Source organism: Odontesthes bonariensis, chromosome 3 (assembly GCF_027942865.1).
Source record: "Odontesthes bonariensis isolate fOdoBon6 chromosome 3, fOdoBon6.hap1, whole genome shotgun sequence".
In the NCBI taxonomy this organism is placed as follows: Eukaryota; Metazoa; Chordata; class Actinopteri; order Atheriniformes; family Atherinopsidae; genus Odontesthes; species Odontesthes bonariensis.
Window position 1 is genome coordinate 29,641,453 of NC_134508.1, and position 24,742 is coordinate 29,666,194.

Sequence of the window (24,742 nt, forward strand, 5' to 3'; positions counted from 1 at the left end):
CATTTTGAGTTTTTAACTTAAAAGCCTGATGTCGCTTCTTGAGTTAAACATCAGCAAAACACTATTATAGGATAATCAATAATCATTGCGTTTACTGCGCCCTTACTCAGAAACACAAAGAAAATATTGTACACACAAACACACATTCACAAAAAAAACATCTAGTATATTTTAAATTAAACAACACTCAGAGTTAACTCATTGTATGTGAATGTATCCATAATTATTCCAAAAACCTTTACCTCAGAGCAAAAAACTTTATCTCTTCTAGTTTGTGATGTTTGAGCCATTTCAAGATTTATTTGAAGCAGTTGGATATGTGGGTGTTTATCTCCATGCAGACTTAGTCAATGTGTTTGACTCATGCTGTCCTTCTGTGCGATGATGTCAGCAAAACAACCACTAATTACGGGTTTTAAACTACAAAAGATTGTCAGAATCGCACATGTGGCTGTGAGTGAGCTGACAGCAAAACACCTGGTTCAGCAGATGAAAGAGGTGTCTCGGAACATTGTGCATCGTGTTACGGCATTTAGTTTTTTCACTCATTTTCATGTTCTCCATCTTTTCCTCTTTAAGATGCTTAGTGCACACAAGAGGATGAGTTTTATCCTGTATGTGACGGCTGCGGTTTGTGGTTTGACATTAAACGCAGTATTAGATCCCAAAATGTTATTTGGCATAAACTAGTCTTTATTCAGTTTCATAACAAATGTGCCAACCCGGAGAAAAATCTGAAATAAAAATCGTCCACAATTATTAGCTTGTGATGAAATGTATTATCTGCTGTAAGGAGCACAAAACTATGTTTCTTAAACATAGACATAAGAAGTGCATGAAGTTAATCATTTAAATGCTGTCAATTCTTCATGTGGAAAAGAGAGGAAAAACATTGGTTTGTTCATCAAGAACCATAGCTTAAATATTATTTCTTTAGTCCATAACTCTATGTCCTTTAGTTTAGTTTATTTGTTTCATCTCTGTAATTTATCCTGCATGTGTACTGTTTATCTATACTTCTATACAATTGTGCAATAAGTGCTAATCAAGCTGCCGCTTGACACTCTCGAAAGGAAACTTAAAATCCCAGGAGATCTGATTTCTTAGCGAACTATAGGTTCAATGAAATGGTGATTTATTTCTTTTATTCAAACAGTATTGATAGTTTGATAAAGGTATACTGAAAATGTGTTTGATAGATACTTCTTAATGCACACAACAAATGCTAAAGTAATGCAAAGACAAGCACAAGTTTTTTTTTTATGGGAATAGAAGTCTTAACTTTAAGATATCTTATGTAGCATGACGAGTACCTATACATTCATTAAAAAGGTTTAGGATAGGTTTATAACTACGGCCTATAATGGGGTTATGAGCAGGTGTCATGTTTAGTAAGTGTTCATCTAATGAATTCTTTTCTTTCAGGAGAAAGAAGAAAGATAAGACTTGAACGTTGTGGCAGATTTTAATTTCTATCTGACACTTCATAGTTGTTATAACAAACAAACTGACAGAAACTTGTATACACAGCAAACAGACGGAAAAGCTCAGTTCAAAAGGATGAAAAGATAAGAAACAACACAAACACCAATGCCAAGACTTTTCAGAGGTGACCCATTTTCACTTTAGTGTGAAAGGTGGTGAAGGTGGTGTATAAAACTGCAAAAAGCCCTAATGCGCAGATACTGTTTCAGCGGTGACCGAGACTCAAGTTTGAACACCACGACTGAATGATGCTTGATCATTTAAAACAATAACAGGAAGAGGAAAACATATCTAAAGAGTTTCTCATGTTCTGTAAAGCAGCATATATCTTTCTTGTTCTTACAGAGGATGGAAAAATTATTATTTTGGCACAATACTTTCATCTTGGTTGAAAAACATGACAAATGCAACTCAAATTTTACCAATACAGCAAGAACACGCTTCATGATTGAAAAAACACAGAGTTAAATCATCAGGTTCCACTTAAGCAAAAGAAAGAAGCCAAGACAAATAAACACTATGCTCCTTTGACACAAATAACTTTATCACACTCGGCAAATAGTCACAGACTAGTCGAAACAACAGTTCAAATGAGCGACAACGTGCAGCAGGTACGTACAGAAATCAGAACTGAGGCCAAAAACTGGGGTTCATCTTTGCTGCCACCTTGTGAGCATCTTTGAGACTCTTCATAATTGATTTTTTATGTTAAGAATCTAAATCTTAAGCGTTGGTTTTCTTTGGAGTCTTTGATGTACTGATTCAGCAAATCATTCCTATCTCAAGAGTCAGGACACTCAGGTGCTGCTATCATTCAATTTAATGAGCAGTTAAAGAGCTTCTTGTTCGAGTTGGCAAACAATTTGCAAACATTTAAAAAAAAATGTCTAAGTGGTTCAAAACCTTGAAAAAGGCAGTAAGTGGATTTGACTTGAACTTGTCAGGTCACAGTGGCTTATTCTTTCGTAAACTTTTCATTGTTTTAACTGTTTGGTTGTATAAAAAAAAAGCAGATAATTTCTTCATCAGTGACATAAACTTGGGCTCCTAAATAAATGTTAGTAAGATAGTTTAATAACCAAATAATTCCATGATAAAGGAACGATAATACAGAGAACTACAGACACAGTTTTGTCTCTAATATCATTCGCTTTTTTTCTCCCAAGATTCCTGGATGGATGCTCCAAGTGAAATTTCATTCTAAACAACCACGTTTTCCCCTTATTTACAAACTCTTTTAAACAGATTTTCAAGAATCTTTTAAGTTTGACTTGTAGTTTAAAGGCCCAACTTCAGTACAGACTGCAGCCAGCTGAAGTACTAACTGCTCTTTCTGCAGATGTTGGAGACACTACGGTGGCTGGGAAAGAAACGCTCCGCAGCCAGTTTTGGTTTGTCTGCTCTGGGCTTTTGTAGAAATATGGCAGCAAAATATGTCAAACCATAAGGAGTTTTTGCATTTTGGCTCAGTTTTTAGATGGCTCATGTTTTTTATTTTTATAAAATGGCAGCATAGTTTGGAACATCATATTGCATTTCCGCATATGGATCATCCAAAAAGTTACATACAGGAACTTTAAAAGACATAAATTTGCTCCATTTCTGTATGAGTTCATACAGCCATTTGATATCACAGTAGTGCTCAACCATTCTGGCATAAGACAACACACACGATTATTAATATTATATATATTTTTCTCTTCTGAACTTTTAATATTAGTGAAAAGTAGCAAAAAAAAGCCATGTAGACATTAAAAAAGGGACAGAGCACCCATCCAATAATTCAAATGCACCTGTTGTTTAATGTTTTTCTGCCGAAGAAAAAGACAAAACTAACCTTATAACTCATTGATCAAACCTTAAAAATATTTCAAGTGTAATTGAGGTGAGCGCTGACATCCACTGGCAGTGGGTGTGGCACTACACCTGTTGTTGAAACCATTGAAACTAAACTTTGAGATGTTACATCATGCTCACTCCTCCATACTACAGTCCATTGAAATATTGTAACAGGTTCTTTCAAAATTATTATAAGAACCTGTTATATGTTATTATTTATAATAACAACAGTGTGTATCTACCCTTAAAAATGACTACAGACCTTTAGAAGTCCATTTCTTTTCTTTTGGATACTTTTTTCTTCTTGCCATTTAACTTGGGTATTGTGTTTTTTATGTGGAATCATCCCCACTTACACCAATTACCACTGTAAATACTCGCTAATACTTCAAAAGTGCAATATGTGGAAATCTTCCTGTAAATTTTTGTCATTAATTTCAGCAGCATATGGACTTTTTTGTGGGTTTACTATTACCTTTACCCCTTAAGGCATTCTTAACGGGCAAGGAAATTACATTACCATGCAAATCTTTGAGATTAGCATACACCAAGGTCGCAATGCATGATGGTCTTTTTAGGTTGAGGTAGAGTACATTTTCTGTACTCTACTTTTGGTGCTACGTGATTAGTTTGCAGTGCACTATGTAGTGAATGAGTGGAGTATTTGAACAAAGCCCTGGCCTCCGGTCCTCAGGATCACTCGATGCACGTGGTCAGGAGATGGAGAAAAAGGACGAAGTGTGGAGGTGGCTGTAGAACAGCAGAAGTTGCTGAGGCTAATAACAAACCAACGCTAGGCAGCTCACCCCCCTGAACCCCAATTGTACTCTCCAGTGGTCACACGATGAGGCCTCTGCCATCACTGTGTTTATGGTTTCATCCACTGGCAACCTGCCCTTCAACATGATTGATTAAGGGTTGTAATCTCTGTAATGTCATATATAGCCATTAACTTAGCATCATAGCTGGTATTGATTCACATTCTGTTGATAATTATAAAGGTTATAAGCATCTTTTAACTTTTTATAGTATTACATGTCAGACTTATATATTCATGATAATATAAAAAATATTATATTATCTTCATTTGCAGAAAACTATTCAACCAAATAATAAAACAAATCCTTTTCTTGAATTTGAGTAATATTTGCTAATATCAGCTACAAATAAACAAATAGGTGTGTGTCTAAGTAGCACAGGGAGGAAGAGGGAAAGCATGGCTGGGATTGGTCTTTTTAGCTGCTGTGCATGATGCAGAATAAGATGTATACAAAGAAACTCAAGCCTTGTGCTTTTATCAAAATATCAATAATTCACTTCAAAGCAGTTTTGTAATGAGCTCGGGTTCTTTTTCTTCTTTTTTTTTTTTTTTCACCATTAGATTGAGAACCACTGTGATGTAACTAAAACCCTCTTTGAGCCTTAAACTTGGCAGGACCACTTTTTTCAGTCTGACACATAAAACACACAATTCAATGATGACATTAGTAGCTTTGGATACCGTCACTTCTCAAATGATGCTGTAAAGAAATCTCTTTTTTTTTTTTCAATTCTATTCTTAACACGTAACACAAACAAGACTAAACAAATTCCAGTAAACACAATCAACATCTTTGTCTTTCATCAGTATTTAAGGTCAACAAATAATCATTTTCACTGTGAATTCACTATAAACTTACTGTCAATTTGTGGTTGTCATCAGCCTGTGGTAAAGTTTAGGCTAATTGCACAATGTCTTTCATTCTTTTTCCACAGTATGAGCTGTAAAACATCTGCACTGCTGTTAGAAACTATTAGAAATGCAGCAAATCTCTCCTTATCTACAGTACATACACAACATGACAAGAGTGTAATTCTCAGTTCCATATATCTAAAGTCCACTAGTGAAGTCTCCATAATTCTGGAGTACACCTCTCTTGCCGTTGACCCTTTGCAAGGGGCGACAGTGTGTCCATTAATGTTATTTTACCTGCTCCCTCCTCCTCTTCTTTCCTTTTCCTTCTGCCTAGCTGAGTTACATCGACCAGCCTGAGTGTCACAGAGCTGAGACTTTGACAATGTTGACGCCAGCGGAGCTTGTTGTGGTCTGGATGCTCGGGGCTGCTGGGTGAGCTGGAGGCGGGGGCGGCCTCCGCTGTGGCGGCCCATGAAGACCATCGCCGTCAGGGGTTAAAGCAGGTGGTGTTGGGAGGCTGATGATAGCTGTGGTGATGCGGCCACTTTTGCTGTTGATCCTGCTGCCGTCATCGGTTTTAAAGTTGAGGTTTGAACGGCTGTTAAAGAAGGGACAAACACACCATGACTGTGTAAAGAATCTGCAATAGAAAGATTAAAGCTGCAACAAGTAGTTTATACATGAATTAGCTGATCAACAGAAAATTGTTTATCAAAGAGAATGCATCAGCCAGTCACATGAAGTAATTTAGTGAAATCTAGCATATTTACTCCAATAACAGTGTCACAGATTTGAGGAATTCCTGCTTTTGTCTTTTACTTAATTGTAAACTTAGGTAATCCAGGTGAATCCTGTTAATGGCCCCTGGGGAAAATATATCAACATGAGAGAAGTTAATGCTTAAATTTCTTTAAATTTATTTTTCTTAAATGGGAGTTTGTGATTGTCAGTGGTACTGCATTTTAAGGTAGGCCACAGAGACAAACTGGACCATGTACACTCACTCCTACGGACAATTTAGAATCACCAATTAACCGAACATGCATGTACATCCATGCAGCCATTCCTTCAACATGGAGGGGTTTTATGTTACAAAGGTCCACCACTGCCCTCTAGTGCTTTTTTGGGTATTGAGGATTTTGCCAACCTTCAATTTAGACCCATCTTCCTTATATATATTACATTATTGTAAATTTCCAAGTCTTATTTCCAAATGGCTTTGATTCCCAGCCCCTGCTGATGCTCTCATGTTGGTGTGTTTCTGCTGAGTAAGTTTCACCTGGTGGTGTGTGGCAGGGGGCCACCACACTGTATGTGGATGGCACTGAGCTCCTGCAGCGGGCCCTGGTGTGTGGGGACAGGAGGGGCTGGGGGTAGGCTGGCGTTGGGCAGATGAGTGTTCCCCTTTCCCCTCCGACCACAGCAGGCTACTTCAAGACTGTCATGGCTGGCTATAGAGGGGCTGCGTGACGGATAGGTCTCCAATGCTGTTTCTAAACAATTCTGTTCGTACATATGCTCGTCCACAAACTCATGAGCCTGAAGAAAATACAAGAAGAGAGCAGAAACAGCAAATAAATGTATCATCATAGTCGGGCGACTTGAGTGATAAATCCTTTTCTAAATAAAATCTAACTTAAAGTAACGATGGAAAAAATATTGTATAACTCACCACTGAAAGAATCACACATATTCTTATTTTAGTATTTTGGCTCACAGATCCAGTAGCATTGAAAGTTCAACACAGCAAAAAGACAAGACAGCAACCTCTACATTAGGGCCGTCATTGTATGAATTAAAGTCACCAGACAACTTGAACCCTCATTACACAGCACTTCTGATTTTGTATTAGGTTGCTGTGCGTTGTAGAAATCACTAATATTCATGTAGAAGTCACTGAAACTTAAATTTAACATGAAGAATGTTGTGACTTTCACTCACAATGACTGCACAGGCAACAATTTGGGAATATGCGCACTAGTGGATAAACTGAAAATCACAATAGCCAAACAGCACAGCAACAAAGGTATAATTGTTTTTACAGGGAGAAATTTCTCTGCCCCAGTACATGCTGGGAAGTTGTGAGACACACTTTGTCTTTGTGGGCCTCATGATAAACAGTCAGCAGCTCAGACTCCAGGTTTGGCAAAGCATACAGGTGTAGTTTGGGTTTCTGCTGTGTTTAAAACTCAGCAAGTTCTTACTTTGCTGGATCAGATGTACACTGGAGCCAAGTTGGACAGATGCTGAGTCAAAGAACGACAACCGAACTCTATAAAAATTAAACTTTGGCCTATCACACTTCAAAAAAAAAAATCACTATTTTTTCAGGACAGTGAAGTGACTGAAGCCTACCAGGTTACCAGTCCATCACAGGGCTCAAACCAACTAAAACTGAAAGCTTTAACAATGTACGCTCGATCACTGCCACTATATTTGACAAGTATCTGATTTTATATTTTAGTGTTAAACAACAAAAATTCTTGAAACAGAGCATCTCTTTTCTTCTCAAACAGCCCCATCATGTCGCATGAAAACTTCCAAACTGACATGCAAATATTTTGAGGTATTGTTTACAAAGCACTTTTGTCTTGCCTTTGACAGCTTTGGATTGAGAGAGAGAGAGAGAGAGAGAGAGAGAGAGAGAGAGAGAGAGAGAGAGAGAGAGAGAGAGAGAGAGAGAGAGAGAGAGAGAGAGAGAGAGAGACCTATCTAACAGCGGTATAATTCCCTCAAATTTTCCTTTTAGATCTGCACTTAAAGCGTTGGTCTGTGCCAAGTCCAAGCTTTCAACAAGGTAACATTAGAAGATTAAAAAAATGGTCATCACTTGTCACTCAGTAGAGTTATGAAATCTTACTGTGATATGTCTCTTGGATTTTTACACTTTTGCATACTTCCATCTTAATTAGTGCTGATTTACTAGTGTAAGAGTGTAAAAACAGAGATAGTGGCATTGAGCATTTAAAGTTAATCGAGGGAAACAATCACTCACAGTGGTTTTCTCCAGACAGTGCAGTAGATGGTGGTGTTGGCTCTCTATCAGAGAGGTGGACTTTGTCAGCTTCTGCTCGTCCTCTTCTGTACCCTGAGTAACAACACACATAAAAGCCCACAAATGCATGCACACACAGATAGCAGATAGGTGTTGCCAAATTATTCCAGCCATTGCTGGTCAATAGTTCACTCTGCACAGGGAGCCAGAAATGGCATAACTTCGTCATCAGTAATGAAAAGTCAGTGATGTGATGTTTTCATGCTGCTTCATGTCGTCCAGTTACAGTAGAATTATCTTCCTTTTTGCTTGTTGATTTCACTCATGTCTGCAATGAGCAGATAGCCAACTACTTCTGCTGTTTGCTTTCAGGTCCTTTTTACCAATTACGTAGTTATGTAATGGTCCACATTTCCGCTCGGTCTGAATACATGTTGGTTTATAATTTGTTTGGATGTAAGCAGCAGCAAAATATCGTTTACTGAACAAATAACAAATTCCAAAGATGTGTTACTGCCAGCTCTAAATGATCTAAAACGGTATCACCATGTTATTTGATGTTTCAGGCAGCCGAATAGTTATTGATGTCTAAAAGAGAAAAAACAACAGTGTGAGAAAAACTTATGGAACCTTTTGTTGGGATTTCTCCAAACGGAACTTGTTTTCAAAGCTAAGCCTCAAATAAAGCTTAGCCTCAAAGTAATCAGAATTGCCAAATAACATGAAAAGTGAAAATAAATTAATTCTATCCCCAAGCGTGCATTTTCACTCTGAGGATTTGGATGGGAGGCGGTCCAGCCCAAGTACTCTCATTGATTCCAGGAGCATGAACAATACATTTATGTGGGCTGGAGAGCAGAGAGCTTTCTAATCTGGTCTTCATGTGTGGATCTGCCGTGCAGCAGAAATTAATGTACACTTTTTAAATACAGACAGAGACCTAAAGGTTAAAAGTTTCAGAATCCTTCATACTAAGAAAGAAGCACATTTTCAGGATTTCAATATGAAATATGAATATGACCCTATCATATTAACCTTTCTGTGAAGTGCAGAACATCTAACTTTTTAATTTGTCCTGGGTTTTCTGTTCAATATAGATAGAATATAACAAAATTAAAATAAACAATTTACAGTATCACAGATATTAGTTGATAAGAAATCAAATTTTTGGCTTAGTAAATTATATATGTGAAAATTCAAAGTACATACAGTATTAAGTTTGTACACAAACATTCCCAGAGCACGATTATATTCATCACAGAATATTTGATTTTACATGATGTTTTAACAATATTTAAACAACATGCACAAATCTATGTTAAGATCTCTAACCTTACGCCTTCAGGACAAGTTTTATCAGTGGATCGGTGTGACAAGAAGTTCTGGGGAAGTTATGCAGGACCGGTATTTGTAGGATTTAGTTATATTTTTATCTGACTGATGATCCTCACATATTGTAAAAGACTCATTTTCTAGTGAGTAATGCGATGGATTTCACTTTGAAACTAAATTAAAGTTACTAACCCAATGTTCTGTTGCTTTAATATCTGATTAATTTTCAGTCTTGCTCGGAGATGGATGGTTAAAATCAGCTTTGATAGCCTGGTCTGGGATGAGGTTCAGTATCTTTGGATTTGATGGACGTTACTGTAAGGTAAAGACTTCTGGAGAGCTGTGTGTAGTCACATGGCAAAGCTTAAGTTGCAACATGGTAGTCAGTAAATCCCTCCAAATGTGGGTCTTCCTGTAGCTGTGTGTTCTATTTCTAAACATGCTGAATACAAAAACATGTGTTGTGTGAAAGCTTTTGTGCTAGGCTCAAAAGTTAAATCATATTTTTTCAATATGAATCTTAACTCTTCGGCAATCAAAATGCCCCCTGACCAATGCTGGTTTCTAAAAGCTTGTGACGGTATGTAACATTGAAAGAAAAACAGAGGGATTTACAAGTCAGTTAAATGTTGTATTTAATCAAAAATAATAAAGAAATTTTGCAATTTTTTCTAAAAATATATGGACGCTCATTTTGACTTTAGTGCAACTTATATTTTTAAAAAGACTGGAAAAGCAGTGTTGTGGTAAAAAAAAAAAAAGAACACCTGGCTGACTGGGTACAAAAAGACAGCATCCCTGAGAAGCTGAGTTATTTGGAAGGACAGATTAGGTGGGGTCAGGTGGGGTTAGGTAGAAGGACACGGATGCGGACTTCAGAAGTGAAAGCAAAACTTGATTTATTATTTCTACAACACAAAGCCAGATGACAAAAATGAGAATGTGAAAGCAAAACATGACTGTGACAAAAAAAACCCCAAAGGACTTGACTTGGCATGAAAATACTTAGCTAGGTTTTAACAAGAAGACGTGGCGTGAAAGTGCAAGGATCTGACAGAGTGCATGGGGAAACCTGGAAACTAAATACTGAGGAGGGTGATTGGTGAGTGAGTGCAGCTGATGGCAGGGCAGGAGAAAGACTGAGGAAAAAGGTGGCATATCATGGCAAAACTAAAAACAAGACCTGAACCTAAAACTTAACTAAACTAAGACATGGAAAAACTAAAACATGGCAAAAACAGAAACAGAAACTAAAAATGTGGCAAAAAACCCACAGACATGACAGATTCTGTGGTGCACGTGAGAAAAAGTATAAATATGTAAGGTCCAGAAATACAAACAGCCTTTCAAAATTTGAAATTCTTTTATACAGTGACAGAGATCTACCTTTTGGCTTGTTATAAGCACATCTCTCAAAGACCAGCATCATTGATGGTACAGTTGTATTGGTGCACATAGCATAGGTAACTATCTGTGAAGGCAACAGCAATACTGACTGATGTGTGCAACTTTTGGAGAGATATGTGACAACGTAAAGATGAGGTATTTTTTTTTAGACCTTGTTTATTTCATCAAAAAACAACAACAACAAAAAAAAAATCCCTACTCTGCACATTCAATAGGTCTATGTAGAGACTTGATGCCAAAGTGTCCCAACCTGAAATCCACTGAAATAAATTGGTGTGCTGCAACAAAAACTGTATGCGCCAAGGAAATACGGAAAAGGAAGGGCAATATTGTTTTGCTTCTGGATTTCTGTATCAAGTAAGAATTGAAAACATTTTACTTTCAAAACTGGTTGCAGCACAGAGGCATATGTTCAGTCAAATAAAATCAGTTAATCAAAACTTTACAATTTCTCACTTGGTGTTAATTGTTTTGGTGGTGTGTCTAACAATATGAGAGAAAACTATGAAGTAGAAAAGTTTGAATAGCGATGTTATTTTGTCGGAGCACACAGTCACATTTGTGAAACCTGACAGGCATGTTTTCGTGTGTCATGTTACATAAATCTGTGACTCTTCACCAGTGGCGCTCTGGAAAAATGACTGTCCCTAATGTCTCAAACCGTCGAGGATAAGGGGAGATCTTACTTTCCTTAACTTTAATTCAAATATGTCGTATACAGACGTGGAAGCTTCATTAGCCTCTTTCACAAATGCCTCTCAAGCTGAAACTGATGCACTTTCATTGCGCATCATGTTAAGTGCGAAAGTAGAGAGGTGGAACAAGCAGCCAGAGTTGATCTGCCACTGATACACCTCAGAGCAGGAGGCAGTTTGCTTAGATTTTTAGAAACAAAATGTGAAATAAGCTACCGTGTTATAGCTGACTAGTTAACTGGATTTGATTAAACAAAGAAGGAACAAGGAGAACAGTTAATGGTCATGGCTCAGTTGATCAAGCAAATTGTTCATTACTCCAAGGTTAGATATCTGATGGTACTGAACCCAAAGTTATTCCAGTGGCAGTTGACCACCTTGGACAGCAGCTCTGCCACTATGGTGTGTTTGTGAATGAGTGATTTGGAAACAGGATGTAAAGCACTTGGTAGAACCTGGCTAAGGATGTTCAAATGCAGACCATTCACCAGTTAATTGTGAAGCTGATATGTAATCATATTAACTGAGCTAACTGGGTGGGACAAACTGAGGTCTTGAACGACTGGACGGAAAGGGATTTATGACCAACGCAGACTACTTGCCCACTTGAATCGACACAGAGCTTGATTTATTCGATTACTGACACAATATGTCAGACTCCTTCCAGATCTTACACCAAACTAACCAATCTCCGTTGTGCGTGCCGATCCGTTAAAGTGACTGTATCAGTTCAAACATGAACATGATGAGTACATGTCATTGAGCCTGACTAGTAAAACTGCTGCCCCCCCTTTTTAAAATAAAAAGACCAGGTTGCTTGTTGGAACAAGACACTGACACGATCCATTGTCATCAGATTAATGGAAATAAAGGCTTATGCAAGTCCTTGATGAACAACAGACCCGTTTGAATTAACAAACAAATAAATCATGGGTAGCACTTCATCTGTCTGCAAATAGGCAATGAAAACATACAGGCAGAGGGACAGTCCTGGGACTCACACATGAGAAAATTAACAATTGGTATCAGCATTCAGGGGGATAAAGCTGTAATGGCCTCTTATGTAGGATTATAATCAAACTTGACAGCATAATCAATAAATCCCCCTCTGTGAAAACAAGCTTCTGATTTGTGTTACAAATAAATTGCTGTCAAAGAATAAAAATGCCCAGAAGCAAACAGACCCGCGGTGAACTTCTTATCTAGCTATAAGCTGTGAGAGAACCAGTCATTTTGTCATATATGCCCACTCACTTTCAACCCAGACCCATGTAGTTCCACTGACTGACTGTCAGCAGTGACACTACTGTAATTTGATGCACCAGGACTGTGGCAGCCTCATCACTGACACAGAGGGATGGGGCTCGCTCAGCACTCACAGATGGCATTTATATGATAATTCTAACCATTTCCAGATACCCATGAGCTTTCACACTGGACTCGATTAGATCCAAATGGATTTTGGTAGCCATCTGCAAGGAGCGGAGTATGTCACTGAAAGTAAGAGTGATGGTTTTGATGGGAAGGATATGGGCAATTTGCTCATGCATTACCAAACATGTTTCTATGGTGATTACATAAATTTTTCCCCCATTTTTTTAAGGGAAGTGTGAAATTAGAGGGGGACAGTGCTAGATGCTTCAAATATATGAATAAAAAAGATGGCTGATGTTTTCAGGCGGACACAGATGAACTTTGAAGAGTATGTAATTATAATAAATAGCTTGGCATTTTGAAAACTATGAACTTTCTTGGGGAGAGCCACATGTGAAGACTTACACTGTTCCATCTGTGAGTGAAGGATGGATTCAGAGCCAGAAGATAACAAACTTAACCTAACAAAAAAGTCATGAGGAAACAGCCTTGCTATCTCTGAAGTTTAAGACTACCCTTCTGTTACTCTGCCATCTCCACTGTCTTATTATTGAGTGGTAGTGTTGTTTTAAAGTTTACTCCAGCATCTTTTAATGCACTTACCATTTAATTATCACCAAGGGCTACTAAATAAGCAATAAAGAACAACCTCTCCTTTTTTTTCTTGACAGTTTCACACACATGGATTAAACCTCCGACAGAAATACAACTAGGAAAGGCACTTTGTGTGATTACACTGATAACACTTGCACTGAAGATTATATTCATAACTCCTCTGCTATCAGCACTAACCCGTGTAACTACAGGAGTGTAATGACTTCAACTTCTGCTGCTATTTTATAGCCTCTAAATTACTTTTAAATTGTCCTTTCGTTAATTGTGGCAGTAATTGTTGGCATTTTGCTATCTGTGTGTTTGTGCTTCAGATGTGAAGTTGTTGTAGTGGACTGAAATAATTAGACTAGGAGCATTACATTAATGTCTGAAATGTAAATACAATCTGCTGGCTTTGACGTGTTTAATGAGCACATCTGACACAACCTCCCAGGAATCATCGTGCCCACTTTGCAGTTAAGAGTGACTTAGAGGGTCAGAGGTCTTTCTCACCGTCAGCTCCAGCAGTTCGTTGAGCAGTCCATTCCGTTTGCTTAGGATGAAGGCGTTGGCGCTGCCGGACTTGGCTATTCTTATCCTCGATAGCCTGGCTTTCTGGAAGTGGGAAGAAGAAGAGGTCACAGTATCAAACAAGGCAGGCAGGAGGTCACAGAGGATAACTGATGCATTTTTTTTTTTACAGTAAAAGTCTGCTAAGTCATCACCAAAATGTTCACAGCAATTCCTGTTCTGCTCCAACTCCCACATTATGAAATTTTCACTGAGTGTAATAACAGCTGTAGCTGTTATGCCTGAATTGTAGCCCTCACCAACGAGCACTACTGCACTGTACGTAGCCAAAAGTATGTGGGAGCCCACACAAAACACCCATATGGCATTGTTGGCATTGTTGAACATTTGATTTGGAGTCTATGGGTACATTTACATTGCTGTAACAGCATTGATACTTTTAGCTTTTCACAGACATCAGATCTTCGCTCACATTAAACTATGATACCAGCAGTGATGATAAGGGCTGAGGGCTGGCTTGTCCAAAGGGGCTGAACATCAGATAAAGCAAAATGGCTAAAGATATAGCCTTAGTATTAAAGGAGCCATAGCATGAAATTTTCACTTTTTAAGGTTGTTTAACATTAAAATGAGTTCCCCTAGCCTACCTGCGGTCCCCCAGTGGCTAAAAATGACGATAGACCTAAACCACGCAATGGAAATAATTCTCCGCCTTAGGCAATGTGACCATGCAGATGGCCTGATCGGGAAAGCTGCCTCATATGACGTTGAGGTTGTTTCCTCCCAGAGCCCATATATGGCTGTGCCAAAACTGCCTTTCCCCGCCCACAGCTCTTTGGCCAGCTCATTGCGCTGTACATGGATGTAAAAAATCTGTTTAGAGCTCCTGCATCAGAACCTCTAAAGAGCCAGTGGACAGATTTTGTTTTTCTGGGAAAGTGACGACAGAACCGAAGAGATTTGTGTATGTGTGCGCCAAACATTTCACCGACGAATGTTTCCAGAACTTGGGCCAATACCGAGGTGGCCTTGCGAACGTCTGAAAATTAACCCTGGATCAGTACCAACTCTCTTTGGCCAAACTACAGACCTCGAACAAGTGAGTAATTTAACGCTCTATAATTGTGTTGCTTTCCTGTATGTACAGTATAGTTACATACAAGAAAGTGTCTGTATCGTTAGCTATGCAGCTAATAGCATCAGGTATGCGTGTGTCATGTTAGCAAGCACTTATCTCTGCCAACTGGGCTGTTGGAGGTGTTTGCATGCCCATGAGATGGTTAGCTCGCTCATTTTAGACCAAAACCCCCTACTTTAAGCTTGCTGAAGAACAATGAATCGAAAATTCAGTGCATTTCATCAGGATAAGGATTCATTCATGGTTCCAGCGCTAGCGCTACGTGCATCTTTGCAAACCAGAGCAATCAGATGAGAATGTCAAAATCCTCACTTCTGCTTTCCCCTTCACGCACGCCTTTTTGTCCTCTTGCTGTGTCTTGTGTAGCACTTGCTTGATGTTTGACTGTGTTAGGAAAGTTGTTCACCAACTAGTTCGTCATATTGTCAAAGTAAACTCATTTCAACAGGTTTCGCTAGTTTTACGGCATAGGGCTGCCGTGCCATCTACGTGCCATAGTGATTCACAAAAAATTTCGCAAGGTACCATGGGCGTAAGTAAGGCCACACCTCCACACCCCGCTTTGCCCCGCCTTTCTCCTCCTAATTTGCATTCAAAGCAGACCCTAAACAGCTCATTCTGAGGATCTTAAGGAAAGCTCATTTTTGGGACTGGCTGTAATTGTGCACCAAGGCAGAATTTTGGGAAAAAAAAACTCAGATACAGTATTAGGGGACCACTAAAGCCTATAAAAATATATAAAAGCCTCCATTTATTTTCATGCCATGGCACCTTTAAGAAACCTATGATGAACATTTCTTTGGGGTATTGCTGGTGATTTCTCATATAAACCAATTTTTATCCACAAAATCATTTATTTGGGTCCTCAAGTTTCTTTCCAAAGCATGCATGTTATCCAAACTGGTAATTCTAAACCAGCTATGAGAATGAGTGTACATAGTTAGCCGTATCAGCATGGTGATGTACTGGTGACTTGTCCAGGGTGTACCACCTTTTTTTCCAGTGTCTCCAGCCCAATGTGATCTTTAGATTTGAGCCCCTAGTTTTGAAAATGTGCTGTTCAACTCTGTAAGTGTTTATTGATATGAGTGTCATACATCACTTTACAAGGTTATCCAGCCTTTTCCTTTTGTATCTCCACCTAATTTCAACTTCAGATGATGCTACATTTGTTGAACCTTGTAAGAGGTAAGCTGATACTATTTTGCTCTCTTTTTCTTTTGCTATCAACCTAAAATCTCATCATTAGTTATTTTGTTCATAAGAATTAAATGAGCTAATAATGCTCTACGAGTAATGTTTTATATCCTGAAAAGGAAATCTGACTAATCTAAAAGATTGCATTTTTTTGAACAGTCAGGAGCACAGCATAGGTAACAGTCATTTATAAAAGCAAAAAGAAAAATCTGTAATAATGCTGTCCACATGAGGTACAGTTCTTAATGTTAGCTGCTGAAATTTTGACAAAACACAGAGGAATGGAGCAACAGTGAAGTCTTTCTTCACTAAGGCCATCAGTGATGGCAGAATTACGACATCTGTGGTGTGTTTTAACAATTTGGGCCAGTTCAACACATGACTCACAACCAGACTGTGCCTAAAAGAAGGAGCTGTCCGTGGTCAAGATGGAGACAAGGGCAATGTAAGTATTTGATAATAAGATTGCCAGTCGAGAATTTTTCATTCAGTTTGGTTTGTGGTCTGAGCTTTACGGCTATTTACTTAATGCTCTCACATACTATAAAAAGGGGTTATTATTAAGTCTTACAAATCTCAAAAGAGGCAGATCCTGTGGAGGAGAGGGGCAGAGTGGAGTCAAGTGGGTTACTCTACGCCCCTGAAATGTTCCGCTTGAATAGAAGAGTAAATTAATGAAAGAAAAAGGAGTTGTTGTTGTGTCTCTCATTGTTATTTTGACCCAAGTACAGCACACATACCAACACATGTCTTACGGTTTTAGTGAAGTGTTGTTGTGTTACTGATAAAACCTGGGAAGTGAAAAAAAAGGTGTCTATCTAGGCACTGAACTTAAGTCCCATGATTGAAAGCGCTGCACGTAATCGCACTATCCGCCCCTCATCCTTCCTCTGTAACAGGATTATGTGGCTTGTTCAAGGAAACATTTAAGAGAGATGTTTGCTTTGATGTGGAAACTAGTGTATTGCATTTCCCTGCTGCCATCTGTAGGGGAGGTAATATAAGGCGACATCCCAAGGTTGTATTTAAGGGTGTGAACACATGACCTTTTAGGTTGTTTTGATAGGTGGAATTGTTTTGGCCATAAATGTGACACTTGAACAGCTCTTAAATTGTATTTTCTGATGCTTATGTTTGGCCTAGCCCAAACTTGCATTTGGAGGCTTCATCAAAGCCCCCACTGACTAAACTGATGCCACATGTGTAGTGTCCGTTTTCACTGCCATGACAGAAATCATCACCAGAAAAGAGACACAATCCACAGTCCAAAGACCACATCCAGCTGCCAGCTAAAGACGTACCTCTACACATACGCAAGAGGACATAAGTTTCCAGCAACCATCTCAAGTATAACATAATCTGTGTCAACAGCTGGAGAAAAATCTTACTTCTGGTATCAATAATCTCACTCAAGACTAGGAGTGTATTGAAGGATATGCTTCCTAGTGCATAGCTTAACTAAATTATCTTTATGGTTTATGTAGACTATATTTAGTAGGTGGTACAATCAGGAATAGACACCACACAATTTTGCAATGAACAATAGGCAAGTCCTGCAGCAAAGTCATATAATCTGCAGACTAGAAGAATGCTTTTAAAAAGTCTGTATCAAAATCTCCTATATACTAGCCCCGAGTACACCTGTACTTAGCCTGTGAGTCTCCGAGTGTGAAGATTGGCCTTCATCTCTGCCATCTCCATTCAGTCCACATAAAATTTTACATTTCAATTTGTTTTTTATTTGAGTTTTATGTAGAACAGAACACCAGGGATAAGACAAGCAAGCTCAAATTAATGAGGATCAAAATAAAGAAGGAAAAACATCTGTCAGTAACAGGATTTCTCACTTTAAAACTAGTTAGATTTGACATTAACCCTCTTGAAAAAAAAACAAATGCTATGAAAGAACTAGAGCTATGCGGAAACTACGGAAAATATGAATGCAAAATAAAGTCAAGTACAGCTGCAAATATGAATTAGACTGAGATGCATCACCAATTGCTGGTTTACTCCTATAACTCTATTTTAGCCTGAGAAAAACTCTGGAATTTATGCAATTGACTGCTAAATTTTAAATTAACTCAATTTCAGAGCCAGCTTGCCAACATTCACATTTTATTCTTGACAGGATGAGAGAAAAATCTGACTTGTGTTTAAATTTTCACACATACAATTTCAATCTGTGAGGCCAAAAGATAAAACTCCTTTGAACTATAGATGCGATGACAGTACAAAGCAAAGAGGACAGACAGGAAATGAAAGAGAAATTGCACTGGGTATTTTCTAAAGTGTGGAGGATATTAGGATGCCTGTAAACCACTGGTCCAGCTGCTTGTGGACCCAAGGTGAGGGATTTCTTTAACCTTGTCCTGTCGTTCTCTCCTTCCCCGATAATGCATTTCAAGAAACAGGAGATAGACAGAGCAATATCTGCTTCCCAGACATGAATCAAAAGCAATGGAATTAGTTTGGATGTTTCAAAAAGTGTCAGTCAGACTCCAGATACCCCTGAAGGTGTGAAGAATGCTAAATTCTGAGACGTAATAATCATGGCTGTGAATGTGTGTGTTGTGTATGTGAAACTGAAGTGTGAAACAGAGGACCACTGGCTGCTTCTTTCTTTCTTTAATTAGTGTAAAAGTGAAATTTGTAAGTGTAATCACTGCTTGTGTTGCCCGCTCCTCTTACTGATCAAAAGCAGTTCTCAGAGCTCAGTATTTTTGTCGCACTGGCATTCTGCTGAGCACCCAGCCTTCCCTTAAGGTCTGCTGAGCCCAAACAGCCATCAATTTATTCTGAACATCTGAAGAAAGTTCAGTTAGTCTGAATAAAAAAAATAAAAAAATAAATCAAGTCCCCAAATAGTTGATGGGGGTGTCACAGAAGGATCAATATAATTATATCAGCAGTAAATATGATTTATTGCTTAACAGAGAACCAAACTGTCATTTATTATATATAATACCCTTATGTATGCCTCTATCTGAACTGCAGACTTTACCCCTTCACAAGTCGGGCTGCTTTTGAGGATCTCAAAATATTAACTGAAGTTATCTGATAACTTGTGTCCACTCTGTCTCCAGCTGAACAGGTAATCATTATGGATTATGGTCACTGAAAAAAAAGAGACTAATGTGCAGAAAATATAACAAAAGAAGAAAACATTTGGTTTTCCCCACTATATTTTTTATCAGCTTGGTGGAGACATATCCTGCAAAACATTTTTCAAGCTTTCTGTCGCTCCTTCTAATGAAGCCACAATCTCAGCGGCAGGTACAACGGGCCTCTGTATCTCAGGGTCTATAAAAAGGTGAAGCGTGAAAGTGGATCTTCGTAGCTTAGTTCATTCTGTCCTCTTTTCAGGAGCAGACAAGGAGCCTGTGGGTAAAATTGACAGTTGTGCTCACTAAATTTACTGATCAGTATTTGATCACTCTCAAAACATTTTGAGGTCAATCCTTAACTTTTCAAAAGTCTCCAACAAAAAAGTTGTGACCATCATAGACCACTTTGGATGTTTCATCCCTTGGAAACTTATCCTGTCACCTTACCCCCACCTCTTTAAAGCATACGCAGAAGGAACACACTCATTCCAGCCAGACAGGACAGATACAGGAGCATCTGATCAAGAAATACATGTCTGAAAAACAGTTTTTATTTTTCAGTGATCAGACTAATAAATTAGAAGATGCACACTTGTACAAAGCTACTTTTTGCTAACCACTGCAACTTTTATAAGTTTTTATTCTGCAGTTATTAATTTAGGTTGTACTTTCAAATGCACTAGAAGTCTTATTTTACCAGATATGTTTTCTTTTTTTTTTGATAATGCAAAATGCTATTTTGCTTTATGTCCTTAAAAAAAAAAGTAATGGGAAAAAGGCATCTCGTCTAATCTTCAGATTAGATTTCCAAAAGGTTTGTTAAATTTTCTGGGGGTGGAACCTTGTTGAGAGCCCAAGCTCAGGCAGCAGACCAGAGACTGAGACTGAAACTGAAACCAAAATTACAGCCAGGCTAGACAACCAAAAACTAAACTTGTGCAAAACCAAAGACTGAGACATTTCAGAGTAGCTCCAACAAAGACCTGACAGAGACTGAGGAAAAAGAAAAAGCTTATATACTGAAGGGACTAATGAGACAAATGACAGCAGCTGAGACTGATAAACTATAGACATGTGTGTATGGAGGAGCTGAGTAAACCAAAAAGGGGGGACTGGATGGGAAACATAGAATAAACAAGAAACAGAACCAAGATCAGGACTAAAATATAAACACAAGAACAGAACTGGGGTCCATTTCACAAAGCAGGTTCAACAAACTCAATGAGCATCAATGAGGCCCCGATTCGACAAGTCACCATGGCAACAGGGAAGAGGAGGGCTACGTTTTTCACCAACCTCGAATTGGAAATCTTAATGCGCTCATACGGCGAGTTTCAACCCGTTTTTAGAAATAAGTGCACCGCTGCAGCTGCAAAAGCATATACGTTTAAATTTAGTCCTTTGCAATCACAATAATATTACAGGGGAAAATGCTTGAATGGTAGCCTATTCATTTATTTCATTTAGGTGCAATCCCGCGGGGGAGAAGCACACTTGGCAGCAGTTTAAGATGAAATATAAAAACACTGGTCAAACAGGTGAGACCTCGGCATGGAGGCTCATTTTGATCATGTTTTACACTGTAAAGTAAATATTAAGTGGCCATTTCACTGTGCAATTGTTTTATCCCCAACATAATGCTGTTTTCACGTGTTCTCATCTATATCATGTTCTGTTAGATACTTAAGCCTATTTAAACTAACACAGACTTCTACTGAGCCAACAGAAAGAAGGCAGATGCCCGTAAAACGGGTGGTGGCCCAGCACCACCACCTCTAACAGAGGCAGAGGAGCTGGCCTCTGAGTTCACCCCCCAAGACACAAGTGCCTTTATAAAATGTAACTGTTGAGTTTTTTGCAGTTCACAGATGTCGAAAAACTGAGTGTGGTAAAGCCACAGATTTTTTTTATATATTTACATGTATATTTCTGCAATCTGCACATTGTACTGACTTTCATTTTAATGTTTACACCAGGGTTCCTTGTCAGCACTTTATGCTCAGATGTTTGTAAGCTCAAAATATACTATTGTGTATGTTCAAATATACTGTTTTGTTAAATAAAAATGTCAGTCATCAATTCATGCATCACCTCATGTCATCATAACAGAGGTCTGTCTTCCAGGAAAGAACAGTTGAAAATTAATGTAATATAGTTTTGGCCATACTATATGATGTATTGCTTGTCTTTGTTTAATAATACAGAAGAAAAAGACCTTAAAAAAATAATCACATCACAATCGCAATATTGGCGCGAAAAATCGTAATTAGATTATTTTCCATAATAGTTCAGCCCTAATATAAATATAAAACAAAAGCAAGAACAGCAAGGCAAACGCCTCACAGAAACTAAACCAAAGAAAAGGTTACAGACTACAATAGAAAAAGTGTTAAAGACATCAAGAAACTAAACAGAGCAAAGAATAAACTAGAACATGAAGACCAATAACTCCAAATATTAGGGACAAAAAGTCAAAAACCTAAATCAAATCAAAATACTGGAAAATCCAAAACAAAAACCACAAACTCTAACAGAAAATCCACAAAACCTAACAAGGTTAACACAACCCCCTCTCAGAAGCTATGTTTATATGGAGAAATATCTCTTGAGTGAGGCAGAAAACATTTACAGGGAAACAAAATAAAGAGATCAGATGAGTTGATTTTGCGAAAATTTAACAAAAGAAGAAGGAAAACTGTTACAAATCTAATTCAAAATTCAGCAGCACAGGTCTACTTCCCTCACTGTCTGTAAGCAGATGTAGAGTGTAAGTGGACCTGTATAGCTCAGTTAACTCTATGCCTTTATGCCTCTATGCGTTTAATTCTTCTAAGGTTTTCTACCTAAAAAAGTACCTGTCCAAGACCAATTCTATTTCTACCCTTTGACTTATCATGTTACTATACCCCCATGAGGTTTGAGAATGCGATGAAAGGGCATATTTTCTTGTTGATTAGATTATCAAGGTTCCCTCTCAATCTAATTAAAATGACATCTGATAGAGCCATATTGGATCAGTCTGATGTGATTGAGATTTTTATGTGATACATTCTTTCTCTGATTGGACTATTCATCTGATTTTTGAATTTACCCCATTGGGGGGATGAATAAAGTATATTTCTATTCTATTCTATTAAAAGTGTCCATGGAAACACAGCTACTGACCGTGTGGAACAAAAACCAAGAAACTTTCTTACTCTAGAACATAAATCAGTCACAAAATTATAATCAAAAAGCAATTTCACATAACAGCTGGGAAGTTCCACTTTCAAACAAATTTTTTAGGAGCAAATACTGACTTGGTTTTAACAGGTTCCAGCAACAGAATAGCACAACTCAAAATAAACTGCAGTGACCTCTTCCACAACATTGTCAGATCTTTGCTAAGGAAAAGTTGATGGACAGCTTTTTTCTTCAAACCAGACAATCATATAAAGTACTATCTTTAGATACCTTTTACATCCGTTACAGCTTCCTGAGCTGACCATGATATTCTTCATACACTGTGTTTTCAAATGAATAAAACAAGTAAAGTTGTATTGCTCATCCAATTATGTTAAAAAAGTAAACAATTTTTACTGGGATACTGATGTTCTTGTTCTTGCTCTCATCCTTCTCCTTTCTCTTCTTCTCCTTCTTTTCATTATTATTGTTATCATGATTAAAAATTTGGTGAAAGACTTTTCAGAATGAGCTCAGTTCTACGTGAAGAATGTTGTCATTTAATTCTTTCAGTTTTGCATTAATTTGTTATTCATTATTCGTAGATTTAGAATACACTGGGTATTTTATGGTCTAAAAAGTTGATTCTAACTTTAAAAAGTACTGTTTGTGGTTTTTTCCCCAACTAATAATTATTGAAAAGAGCAGAGTTCTTTCAAAAGTTTGCCCATTTCCTTTTAGAGCCTCTAAATGGTGAGGGTGTGATTCATATTCACTTTGCTGGAGAATTTTTTTTTTTTTTTACTTTGCAGTTTGTTCAGTGTAAGCCTTTTAAGCACTCTATGGTGATTTTGGTGATTTTACTTCATCTGTGGTCTTGGCTGACTGCACAAATCAAGCCCATTCTGTAAGCTCTCACAACAGCTGGACAGAAAAAGAAAAAGGGCTCGAGATGTCAACCTCTGACGAGACCTGAAACTACATTTTTTCCAATTCTTTTCTACTTTTTTCTCTTCTTTCCATCTCTTACTCCAATCAGACCTCTTCTCATCAGACTTTCTTTTTGCTTTCTCTTTCTTATTTTTTTTCACCTTTTTTGGATGTAATTCTGTTTTTCTTTTCTTGCCCTCGTTTTCTTGTTTTGACTTCTTGTCTCAGGTCTTTTCATTACTTTATTTTTCCAGATTAACAACCTGCCATGTCACTGTTTGGCTCCACTTGACTTTGCTACCTCAATCCATTTAAAGGTCCTATGGCATGAAAATAAATGGAGGCTTTTATATATTTTTATAGGCTTTAGTGGTCCCCTAATACTGTATCTGAGTTTTTTGCCCCAAAATTCTGCCTTGGTGCAGAATTACAGCCAGTCCCAAAAATGAGCTTTCCTTACCCACTAAACATTGGACGTCGTATGGACGTTGATATGACGTCTATATTGCGTCCGTCGGTCCATGACCAATTCTGGACCTCAGAACGACGTGCAAATTAGGTCCATTATTTGGACGTCTAATCATGACACCATTTGTACGTCAATATGTAGTTGAACATTTGGACGTCGGGCTCGGTCCCTTTTTTGGACGTCTAAAACGGGTGCAGAGAATTTACATAATTTAGTAGTAGTATCATGATTATTTGTGATTAAACATTATTTTTTAATAAAAGTGATTGCATCATCCCAACGTACATCCTATTTAGTTTATTTTCGATTTAGTGAATTTTTTATTTATTTGTTTATATATTTTCTTTCTTTCTTTTATTTTATCACTCGTCGACGCTCCACACCCGCAGTTACATAATTGCACCGTTGGTGGCAGTAATGCAACATTACGGATGCTAACTGCCAATAAATTACAAGAAGAAGAAGAAGAAGAAGAACGTAGAGCCACCACACATCCCATTCCCCGCTCTTTCCTTCTCGAAGCAGCTGACCGAAAGCATCCACTAAACGTGATCAGCATTCATTTAACGAAATCAGCATCCACTAAATTGCATGTAAGTTCGGTCAGCCCATTGACCTCCTCGTTAATGTTTATCTTCATTTATGAATTTACAGCGTTTGTCGTTTTAGCTTGTGTTAATCTACTTCAAACCTGTTGTCTATACAATTAGCATTGCATCTGCTAACATTACATTACAAGAACTTCAGGTCACAAGAAATCATAAGTGCATTTCCCTCCAAAACCAAACAGCTTATTTTTGCCTGAGTTAGGGAAC

At 38.0% G+C, this 24,742-nt stretch overlaps 1 protein-coding gene across 2 annotated transcripts in view; it reads right to left on the reverse strand.

The window, feature by feature from the left end:
* Window positions 1–1,446: 1,446 nt before the first annotated feature.
* The window catches only part of LOC142377413 (A-type voltage-gated potassium channel KCND3-like), a 137,694-nt gene continuing 114,398 nt past the window's right edge, over window positions 1,447–24,742 (reverse strand). For both annotated transcript variants that reach the window (XM_075461503.1, XM_075461501.1), the window contains exons 4-7: window positions 13,910–14,011; window positions 7,995–8,087; window positions 6,279–6,538; window positions 1,447–5,597 (exon numbers count right to left, since the gene is read on the reverse strand). In XM_075461503.1, the coding sequence (XP_075317618.1) occupies window positions 5,360–5,597; window positions 6,279–6,538; window positions 7,995–8,087; window positions 13,910–14,011 (693 nt within the window). In that variant the 3' untranslated portion in view covers window positions 1,447–5,359. The remainder of the gene's footprint in view (window positions 5,598–6,278; window positions 6,539–7,994; window positions 8,088–13,909; window positions 14,012–24,742) is intronic.